The sequence below is a fragment of the Gavia stellata genome, chromosome 2 (assembly GCF_030936135.1).
Source record: "Gavia stellata isolate bGavSte3 chromosome 2, bGavSte3.hap2, whole genome shotgun sequence".
Lineage (NCBI taxonomy): Eukaryota > Metazoa > Chordata > Aves > Gaviiformes > Gaviidae > Gavia > Gavia stellata.
Genome location: NC_082595.1, coordinates 35292456 through 35304830, shown reverse-complemented (window position 1 = coordinate 35304830; position 12375 = coordinate 35292456). Strand labels below are relative to the sequence as shown.

At 36.1% G+C, this 12375-nt stretch overlaps 1 protein-coding gene across 1 annotated transcript in view; it reads right to left on the bottom strand.

Moving 5' to 3' along the window:
- The window catches only part of PDE10A (phosphodiesterase 10A), a 188064-nt gene that overhangs the window by 50498 nt on the left and 125191 nt on the right, over positions 1-12375 (bottom strand). The window contains exon 5 of the mRNA XM_059835550.1: positions 11548-11597. Coding sequence (XP_059691533.1) covers positions 11548-11597 — 50 coding nt within the window. The remainder of the gene's footprint in view (positions 1-11547; positions 11598-12375) is intronic.

The following is a 12375-nucleotide window of genomic DNA, read 5'->3' as shown; positions in this document are numbered from 1 at the left end:
TTATAACTTCTTTATTCTGCAAACATGCAAGGCACATTATGAAACATACTAAACAATTCCAAAAAGAACGCACTGAAATGTTCAGAAACTAAGGAGATGCAATATAGTGCATCTTATGTAGGTACTCCTGCAGTGATGAAGGTACCTTAGCTGTAATGGATTAACAGCATTTTGGAAGGAGAAAGTTGGACTTTATGCTGAGGGGAAAACAAATGGTCAAAGAAAAGTACAGAATTCATAGCCAAAACAAGAGTGAAGTCTATCCAAGAAGAATCAGTAGTCCAATGGTTAGGGCATTTAGTGAAAAACACTTAAGATTCTGACAAAACCAGTAACAGTATTTGTCGTCTTCTTAAGCAGAAAGTCAGGCAGTCTCAACAAGTTCAGCAAGACAAGGAACAGAGTTTTCATCCAGTTATTCATTTGCTAATACGGTGATACAGATGAGGATTAAACTACCTTAAAAGAGAAAACAGAGCTGCCACATAGTTTTTTACCTCTGACAAGTCATTTCAGCATATTTATTTTATACATTTCATGCAGTTAGTTGGAAGGGAAGACATTTCTTCCATGGAGTAGCTCTACTGAACATGCACATGCTCCATTTTGACACCTTGCATTATGGTGCAAGTGCATGAAATCTTGAAATTTTCTGTTTATTCGAATCCCAAACCTCAGCCTTATTCTTCAAACCCTTTTACACTCACAGCTTCGTTAAAGAGTGGCCTTTAGCAGTTAAAGACACTGGAAAAGTCAGAATGTTTATTTTCCGTATGAATTACAAGAATGCTCTACAAAAAGAAAGCAACACACACACACACACACAAAAAACCCAAACAACAAAACCCATTGAAGCAGTACATTGAATCTGCCTGCTCCATTTACCAGAATTAAAAGCTCCATTTATTCTTACTTTCTTATAATCTAATAAAATAAAGATACATATAATTCTTAAATGAAAACTTAGTTTCACAGTTACTTGCCTTCATAAGCTTCAGTTTCATGTTTTTACATGCACTTAAATAGAATTAAAAAGAACATTTTACATAACAGATCCAAGAAAAGCACCCCATGATCTGAAAAAAGTACATTATACTAATAAAACTGAAGAAACCACTGTTCACAATTTATTTAAATCAGTGTTCTGATATAAAATATTTTTTAAAAAAACCAAAAAGCTAGTAAAAGGTTTAGGATATAAAGGACATACAAATATTGAAATACATATCTTCAGAAATATTTGACCTGCTACACTATAAGCTTATAGGAAAAAAATTTACTATTAAAAAAGTACTTTTATAGTAGGAACAGTAACACTGTAATGTGTTCAACACTGAAAAGGTGGTTCATATTGCAGAGTACTGCAAAATGTAGGAGATAGATGAAACACAATGTTTAAAGTCTGAATTATGTAGTCTAAATAGTGGAATGAGTCCAATTAAATTAACAGGACACTGGAGACCAAAGTTGATCTCTCCAAGGATTAACACTTTTATTCACACCATTCTTCTTACTTTTTCTTAAGATATATTTGGTTCTTTGTGCCAAGATAGCAATGTGTGACGCTTAGCAAAGTAACTGGGCTATTTAAATTACGTGTAGAAAATGTGCTTTTCCACACTGGTCTCCTGAGTCATGCCCGTAACTAAATATAAAACAACGCACAAATCTTTCTCTTCTCAGAAACAGCTTCTCAAAACAAAACACAAGAAAAAAAGACAAAACCAAATGGCCACTTTCACCAGAAAACAAAGAACTCACTTCTTCCACACATACATATTTTTCTCCAGAAAAGGCCTTCAACTGGATCTTCAATGGCCAAAAAACTGTGTTGACACCATGAAGTGTTGCTAGCAAAAGTTGCTTTCGTCAGCATAGTCTTTCCTGTGTCTGTGTGCATCAATCTGACTGGTAAACCCCTCTGTTGCTACAACCATGAAGTACTGCTGTGAACAGGCATCCCTATATCGGAAAAAGCTCGTGGACATTATTTTACTTCCACTGATAAAAAGAGTTTTGCAGAAGCAATCCCATTCTGCTTTTTATGGGAAACTACAAACCCCACTGCTAAGGGGTCAGTGATCAAAAAACACTTCAAACTACTCAGTAGGTTCTAAATTTGCCACTATAACTCCTGACTCTGTACAGGTACAAAAGTATGACTGTGCGAGGACAGACCTCCACCTAGACCTCAAACGACAACCCTTCATCTCCAAGGCCACATAACAATTGATAATCTTATCCTGACCATGCAGCACTACTAAAAAGAAAGGCAAATTTTCTCATAACCATGTATAAGCTGCAATTAGTCCATAAGCTTCTACCATTCCGCATTGACTGTACACATGCACCTAATAAAGTTTCATGACTGTTGATACATTCCATTTATGAACAATTTAAATCTGAGTGAGTTTAACCATTTATTGTCAATTAAGGATGTGGAAATTTCTCGAGTTTTGTTAACAAAGCTTTTGAATACTCAAAGCCATCAATGGCAAGGTCAGCCAAACATAACACAGTAAGAACAAAAAAGCTGTGCTCTGCTCTACTGTGGCATGTTACTGAAGTAATCTCTGAGGCATCCCACAGACACAGCTTTAAGGGAATCTCTTTAATTCCACTGTCCAAAACCACCAGGTTTTTCACATCACCTATCCAGTTCACATTTCCTGGTTTTCCTTTTGCTTAAGAAAATACTTATAAAATAAAATGTAGTGTAGTAATAACAAAATTTGGGGCTCACCTACTCTCTTCTAACCATGAATCACTCCAGAATTCTTTTAATTTGCAAATGCACATTCAAATAATCCTTCACCAGCTCAAAAGATAATTAGAAATGTTCCCATGCAGACATCAGCTTCACAAGTAAATGACGAAATGGATAGATTGGCCCTTTCAAATTACTTGCATTTCTTTAGTGGGTTTGAATATTTTACTTCAAAAAGAGACTAACAGTTTGCATTTCTGGTAATGACACTGAACAGCGATTAATAATCAAAATAAGGAACCAGCGGATTTTCAACCACAACTTAAACAATATATAGTCAATAAAAAAAGAAATATGAGAATATAAAGTCCCATAATTTCCCGAACACTATACTGATAACTCACATGCAGTAAAAGGAAAAGGTTAAGGAGACAGCACGATGCCTGTGCACTGCTCACAGTATCTTTTGCTGCTATAACCACTTGCAGTGAGAATGTAAATCAGCATCAGATAAACAAGAATAGCTCTTTACTGACATTGCAGTATCACCATCTCTCTCCCAGCAAAAGTTATGTAATAAAAGATATCTAGTGTAGACAGAGCATTAGATGTATCTACCACCGATGAGGGAGAAAGCAACCGAGATGGGAGAGTCACCCTGGGTTTGATAAACTACCAAAAGAGCAAACACTGGCTTGGAGAGTGAATCTTTTGGAAGCTTCCAGGTTCATGCTTTCTGGCACCTGGCAGCCCACGGGATCCTGCAATCCCCTGTTTTGAACTGTTTGCCCTCCGTCCAGACACAGACAGAATCTCCTTACCTACATCAAACCCGACTCCCCTATTACCAATCTTCTTCCAACAAGTTGCACATAGTTCCACATTCCAGTCTCCAGGAATGCAGAATGATGTACACTGTCATCAGTTCTTGAGGCATATCAACACGACAGCATTCTCAATTCACAGCTAAGCACAGCAAACTTGGCTTTCAGGTACATAACAAAATTAATACATATCCAATAAGCCATAATACCATGGCTTTTGGTGCTCTTTTCTTGGTGCCATGCACACAGCCTGTTGAAATTATGAAGTAATCTATCTTGAACCTCTTTTACCGTGGCTGAAAAAAAACTCATTACTCCTCGTTTGTAACAGCTAAGAGCATGCACACAAAGAATTACTGAGGTTCATCTTGGCATGCTGTCGTAACTTGGCCCCACGGTTGTTTTCTTCTAGTGAAAATCCAAAGCTTGACAGAGGAAGCACATTAAAATGCCGGTAAAAGAAAAGATGAGGAGTAGCAGCTCAAGTGTCATAACACAATACCATCAGGACCTCCTGACAGGTATTCTTACAGTGATAAGAAAGTACCTACAGTTTTCAGGTGCTTTCAGTCTTTAGCTCTTCTGATAAAGAGGTCAACTACAGGTGTAATTGATGCTATTTTTCCAGTGGCTGTTGGTGTGCAGTCTGTGGGAATTCGGCACAACACCAAATTCCAACCCAGAAAGGCTAGAAACCATTCAACTAACTATATAACATTTGCCAGGGCTGGATTTGAACTGCAAACACGTATTGCTCACCATTTCACAAACTGTTCAGTTGTTTCTTCTTTTTTTATAATACTCCTTATAACTGAGAAAACACCAATCTAAACTGATATTTCTAAAATGTTTTTGCAGAAAAGAAGTCTGAATAAGAATCAGGTTTAATGACTAGAATGAGGGTTACGGTACACACGTGACATGCATTCCATTAACAAACTGTTTTGGTGGTAAGGGTGGCTGGATCCTGATCTAGTTTCTCCCACAGCGATTTTTGCTGATAAAACTGGCCCTAAAAATGCTTCATGGAAAATCATTTAATAGTCAACTGACATTAAATGAAAGCCTTAATACTAAAGCATTGCTATACGACTTGATGCTTGGAAAAAAAAACATTAAAGAGAAATGGGAATTAAGCAATTTGATATTAAGTGAGCTTAATGGGTTTTGCTGCTCACATCCTTTTCTGTTCAGTAACAGGAATAGATTCTTACTCTTAGTAAAGGCTGTAACAACCTAACACGTAAGACCACACAGCCTAATGATAAAATTATTTGCAGATAGGTATAAAGGCTGTGCCCTAAGGCCAGGGTTTTTTGCAAGAATACAACTCATCACAATAAGCAATGATGACCAAGAAAACCAAACAAACAGAACTAATTTGGAAAGTATCCACTGGCAAAAACCTTGGATTTGTAAACTAGCTAAGTTGAAGTAGTAGCCCAATACTACCATGCTAAAATCTTGAAGAGCTATAGGCAATTATGTCCTGGGTTTAAACACAAGTGCAGCAATCCCACTACATGAAGCACACAGGGATAAAAGAAGGAAAAAAAACCCCGGCAACTATCTCCATTGTTAATAAAAACTTCTTATTTCCTTCTTGTTAACTGACAGTGTACTTGACAGGAGATTCGTGTTTTTAAACTACATAGTACATATGAATGTTGGATACTTGTGAAATGAAGATGATGCACTTATATGCTTTAAAACAACTAGTAGTTGGGGGTGGAGGGCAGGTGTTAATGTTTTCATCCTTCTGAATGGTATTAATTTCTACCTGCACTTCATTCCTGGAAAATTTCCAGTTGTTTTACCCAACTGAAAAACACCACAAGAGTTATACCAATTCATTGACACAGAAAACTAAGTTGACATACCTCTCTTCCATCCCTTCTGGTTTAAGGCATGGTCAGCTAAGCATTTTTCTGAAAGTTGTTTGTCCAGACAGTTCTCCAACACCTCCAGGGATGAGCTTTCACAAGCAACATGCTGTAGTGCTTCATTACAGCCACAACTGGGGAAGCTTTCCTAATGCCAATTCAAGCCCACTACTTCTTGCCCTACACACTGTAGCTACGGAGAAGAGATGATTCCCTTCCTCTCTGCCTTATCCAGGCATATCTTCACCCCTCAAGTTTCTTTGCTTTAGACTAAGCAATACCAGTTCTTTCATTTCCTGACCATTCTCCCTGCTCTCTCCTGGACTCACTTCAGATCCTCCAATTTTTTCTTAAAAGTGCAGTGCTTAAACCAGACATATTATTCCACCTGAGACCTTACCTTACCAGTGAACAGAGGAATGGCAAAATTACTTTACACGAAGGCTAAATTTCTGCCTCTGCTACATACAACAGTGTCTTTTTTGCTACAGCAATGATATTGCTGACTCAAGTTTACCTTCAAATTCACTGCAAACCCCAGAATCTTTCTCAAAGTCATCAACTGCCCTACACAGAGAGAGGCAATCTATGGAGAGCCCAGCACTTGTCCTCACTGAATCACTGTCCAGTTTCTTCAGACCACTTTCCCAAGATAATTTTGAATTCTAATCCGTCCCTACAAACACATCTGCAGTCCTTTCCAATTTCATGTAACATGCAAATTTAATAAGCCTATACCCTTCATTCACCCATGCATTAATGAATGTACTGAGCAAAACCAGATCCAGGACAAATCCTCGAGGATTTATGCAAAATAACCTCCCATTCTGATAGTGAACCACAAACAACTAGTCTCTGTCTAGTTTTCTAACCAGTTCTGCATTCTACATATAGTATATTCACCATGACCATTTACCTGAATATTAAATGGAACAGGACCAAAATTTCACTAAAATATATCTTGACAGTTATTTATCTAATTTTTTTTCAGTTTGATAATTTATTGACTCAAAGTTAAACTCAGTCACTATAACTCATCAACAACTTTCCATCTCTGCTGAGTATCACTATTCACTGGCAAATAAGCAAGCAAAAGATTTCTTTAACTTTTTATGTAAAAAGAGTACATGATGTTAGAATTGATTCAAGGATGGAGACCAAAATTTTCTGAATGGACTTGCAGCTGGAAGGGTTTCACCTGGAAACATGTTTAAAAGATTCAAATTTCAGAGAAGTTGTCTAGACATTCAAAATAATGTACTTTAGCCTGGCACAAAAACCTGAGACAGTTAGCAAGCAGTAGATGTCTTTTCCTTGCTTCTTAATAATTCACATCACCCACCCTATAAATTCACTAGGTGGCACTGCACATCAAGCTGCAACCATTTCTGCATGACCAGAAATTCTAGAATAGCTTAATAAGATACACCCTGAAGCACAGAGTATGTGCACGTATTTGTGGCCTCGCATAATTATTTCTTACAATAAAGCTATTGGAAACTTCTATCTGAAGCAATGATCTGTTTGTCAACACGATTTGCAGTTTCAGGAACTAAGTAAGACTCACAAGACCTAGTAAAAGCTACTTTAAGTGTATGCCTATTAAGTTTGAAGTCATACAACTTTATGTAGGAATCACAATGTAATCATGAGGTGAGTTACCCCCACAAATAAGAACTATAAACAAGAAGCATCTGAAGAATCACTTAATACAATAATATATTAGGAACTCTGTAGCTGTGATAAGTATTTTAGAAATATTGCCTTGTAAAGATGTCAGCTTATGGGCTTAAATCCATGCCCAGCTATCATGGTACTTAGGCATATTGATTTACACACACACACCATCCAATACGAGGATTTCAGTAAATCCTTTAAGTCATGGTTGAAGATGATATTCAATTAAGGTCATAACATGAGAATTACGAACTATATATTCATCCCCATAAGGAATAAAACCAGAAAACTGCAACAAAGTCAAGTCCTTTGCTGGAGAATTGTGAAAGGTTCCTATTTGATGAGGAAGTGTTTCCAGTCTCCAATATATAGTATTTGCAAAATGACCATTATGTACCTTAAGAATAAATCATTTTATTTGCATAACTGCACTAACCCACAGACAAAGATAATTTCTTAGATATGGAGAAAGTTCAAGAACCAGAGGCAGTATGGGCACAGGTCTGCTCAGATCACTTGACCCTGAGGAGGAAGCTATATTGTTTCTAGTACCTGTGTACATTGCAATGCATTCTACCATATGTACAGCATATGCAAAACCAGATTCTGATACACAGGGCAACTTTATGGGGAAGGAAGGATTTGGGCATGCGAGTGGTACTTAACTGCTTGGGGGCAATCATTTGAAAACCAGAATCATACTATCAGAACAACCTTAGCAAGGAGTGTAATGAATGCTAGCACTCCCAGGCAATTTGAACAACTAGCTAAAACAGCTGAACTGGCCACACTCATTCTGGCACCAATTCTGAGTACTACTTGCATAAAGAAATGCACCATAACCTGCAATTGGTGTGGCATCTTCCATTTCAAGCAAATTCACTCAAGTAAAGATCCTGAAGACATTCAACCTGTCCTGTCAGCCAGAAATTACCTTGTCCTTTTGCTGTTATCCAACTCTATTACAAGTCAAATTTTCTTCACTGAAAGTTTCACTGAAGTTCTCTTCACTGAACAGGTTGTCAGACACTGGAACAGGCTGCCCAGGGAGGTGGTTGAGTCACCATCCCTCGAGGTATTTAAAAGACGTATGGATGAGGCAGTTAGGGACATGGTTTAGTGGTGGACTTAGCATGGTTAGGTTTACGGTTGGACCTGATGATCTTAAAGGTCTTTTCCAACCTAAATGATTCTATGATTCTAAGATACAGTTTTGTATACTTCAATAGAGAGAAAGAAAATAAGGCCATAAAGAAACTTTACACATGGACAGGTATTTCAGCAAACACATTTGTGCTGTGAAAATCCAAAGGAAGTTTTTCTAAAACAAGGTCCTCCTTTAAAGGCCAGTGTATCATCTATGTTTTGCAAAAAGAAAAGGACCAACTAATCTAGAGCTTTTCTTCACATTAAACAAATTTGCTTTCAGTTCTAATATAATTTTCATGTAAGGGAAGTGCTGCCCATATTAAAAATTGCACCGAAGAAAGATTTACAATGAATTCTTAGTAACCCATGAAAAAAAAAGTTTCAATGATATGGCAATTCTCCTCTCTCAATATTAAGAAATAAAAGCACACAGTATGCTGGCTTTCATTTTGTAAATAACTTCCTTTTACGGAAATTCTAGATATCTTCTATCTTAACTAGAAACTCCCTATTTAATTTAGGCTAAAGGTAGTTATGGAAATCTCATATTGAAAAAATGTTCCTTAGCTGAGATTAACACGTGTCAAGATTCTCAAATTTTGATATCTTTAAACAGTCACAAGTATATCTATACATATTTACAGTGGGAGCTGAAACGAAGTAGAGTTAATGCTTTTGCTTCAGTTTTGATCCTAAGTTCCCTTACAGAATATAGTCAGAACACACATCACTAAACGTTACAAAAAACATTTGGGAGAAAGTAGGTATCTACTTATTAACAGGATTCCTCCATTCTTACAAAATCCTCTCCCAGTACCTAATTCTCAAAAAGACATATACACACACTCCAGAAAGGCTGGATTCAGGCACAAATTACTTCTTTGAAAGCATGCTGGAAATAACTGTTACATCAGGTCTAGTTCTGAAACATGAGACTGCTGACTGGATAAATACAAGCAGATTTATGTATATTTCTCCAGCTAACAAATAGAAAGCCAAATGCTAAAATTGAATAGAAAATTAGTTTTGCTGAATTTGCAAAACATAAGTCACAAACCTAACATCAAAAAATGAAGCCATCAAAAAATTAAACCACCAAAAAATAGAAACCATTCTTCAAGATGTGGCCATAGGTGTTCAGCAACTACTTTGTCCAGGCTAATGATAGGGTTTTTTATAATTTTTGAAACTTCAGCTTAAAGAATTAACTCCTTTCTGCCATTTATGCTATGCAGAATCTTTTTGTTCCCATTTAAAAATGATATTTAATAAAAATAAATAAAAATGCATTGCCAGTATTTGCTGGACACTAGTTAATCTTACTTGGACACATCCTTTAAATTAAATATTCAAGAGACAAAGATATCTGAATTAATTTTCAATGATAATTTCTTACAAAAAGTAGGCTAATGCATTACCATTTAGTTACAAGACTACAAACATGAGTCTGGCCCAAAGCCCACTAATGTGAATGGAAAATCTCACACTAACTTCAAAGGACTTGGGATCAGTCCCTATAATAACTACATGAAGAACATTCCATTTTGGGAGATGCAGCTACACAGCAGTGGTTAATAAAGTCAATGTGTGTTTTTAGTGGTTGGCACTTCTCTCAGGAGAGAGTTATACTGGGAAGCAAATAGATTCAACTGCCTAATCGGCTATTAAAAAAAAAAAAAAAAAAAGAAAAGAAAAAGAAAAGCAGAAGGCCATAAAGTGCCCAGGCCCTCCAGGTATCAGAAGACTGGGAGGAATCCCGTATTATGCCACACTAATCTAATAGGGAAAACCTCACCATAGTAAGAATTCTCTAGGTCTCAAGCTGTAAAGTTAATTTTACTGTAATCTTTTACAAAGCATTTAGAGATGACCATGCTTGGTTGGCATGCAGTTACTGCCACTGAAGCTGGCCAGCGCTGTGCATTCAGAACGGATGGCTGCACTTCCTGCAAGCTCCTGCCTTTGGCAGCAGCAGGAAGCTTTTCAGTGACCGTTTGCATCACTCCCCACCCGTGACAGTGGACGCTGTCATCTGCTAATGAGAACCAAAGATTGCGTTCACAAAGGATGAACAACATATTACTTAAATTACACCCCTCAGTGAAAGGTTTACCAAAAAATATATGCTATTTACATACTTACAGAACTCATTCAGAGCAGACGCAATTTCTGAATAATAAAATGAGTTATCTTTATTATATGAAATAATAATTAAACTAAAAAATGCAAACTCCATTTCCATTTCTTTTAGAAAATTTCTGTATGGGCCTTCTTCCACATCCTTCAAATTAGACACTATCTTTTTGAATAAGTAAAAAATATTCTCAGGCAAGGCTCAAGTCACCTGCAGGTTTGTACATTTTCAATCCTGTTTCCATTATTTCAAAAATGTCATTCCTTCCCTTTTTCTGAATTCAATTATTTCACAAAGAGCAAAGGAAATTGGCTAATGGACTATACAAAAATAAACTATTAAAACTGGCTGTGTAAAGTAAGGAAACAAAAACAATGAGAAAAATATTTTCCTCTCTAGTCATTTTTCAGTATGAAGAGTTTAATTTGTTTCTTGAACCAATGAAAGACATAAGATTTCTGACAAATTGTGATTTTTAAGTTGATGCAACTGACTGCAGTATAAACTGCATTTCCTTCTTGGTAGCCATTTGAAGCAACTACAAAATCTTGTATAATGGTAACTGTACAAACTAATCTGGATAGAAAAAAATGTAATGCATTCTAAATGACAAATAACAAAACAGCAAATATTGGACTCACTGTTATTCAAATTATTACATCAGAACCTAAATTATTTCATAAATTTTAATTGTACAATTTATTTTTTGCTAACTAAAACCTACATCTGAAATTTACATTATCTCATTATCAAGTTGCAGCTGGCAGCTAACAGAAGACCTGATAACATTTAAAAAAAAAAAATCAAAGAAATAACTAGATGAAAAGAATAGGCTATGCAAAGAGTAAATCCAAGTTAAGTATTCTGCTTGTTAAAGACAATTAATAATGGGGCTAAATTGCAAGTTAAGTTGCTACAGTCAGAGAAACAACAGCACTACTACCAAATCTTTAAAAAATATTAAGGCTCTAAATGCAGGAAACATTTTTTCATTACCACTATGTTCAATAAACTTCTGTTTTACAGAAATAGAGATAACAAAAAGCTAAAATTCAGCACTCATGTAATATTTCCTGCTAAATGACTACAAAATAAAATCAAAATATCATTGTCACATTGGAAAATGCACTTGTAACTGTACAGAAAAGCAGCATCTTAATCCAGTATACTTACATTATTGCATTCTCCCAGGAAATATAGTGCAAATCCATCAGCTTTTGTAGCTGCCAAAGCAATAATAAAAGAAATAATTGTACTCACAGGGGGAAATCGAACTTACACAAGATCTCTGAGGTGAAACCACAGATTCAATTCCACTTAGGACAAACATCTGAAATTCTAAAGGTGAAGGTCTACTGCTGTGTCCCTTGAAACTTCCCAGACTCTACAAAGTTAGAGGTATGAGATAACTCTTGTTTTCCCCGTTGTCATTTACTACATTCTAAAAGATAATTAGATACAACCTCTTATTCTTATTCCAAGGCCTAATGTCTGTAAATTCAAATTAAGTCATATGACAGTATAGAAGTAACATAAAAACACGTATTTACAATACAATCAGCCAGAGAGCATTATAATTTCCATGAGTAAAATAAATAGCATTCGTAGATGGTAAGCTATATTTGTCCTTGCCTTAAGATAGAAAATTCTGGGAAAATAAAATGTTGCAAATATTGCCATAAAAATGTGTTTCAAAACAAACTGTTTCTATTTTCTGCACCTGCCCCATATTAAAAACACTGACACACACCAGAAAGTTCATACTTGTCAGATTTCTGCCAGATTCAGATTGTTGTATGAAACGGGGTAAAGTCAAGTTCCTTAACTCTTAAAAGTTTAAAGTCAACCAACCATCATAACTTATTGCTAAAATGAAAACTCTCAAAATCAGAAGAGGATATAGCAGCCAATGTTTTTTGCCCCACTTTATGCAATAGACTTCGATACTTTGAGTGTAAGTCTGTCTGTCTTTCCAACAGTTAATAAACATTTGAACCCATA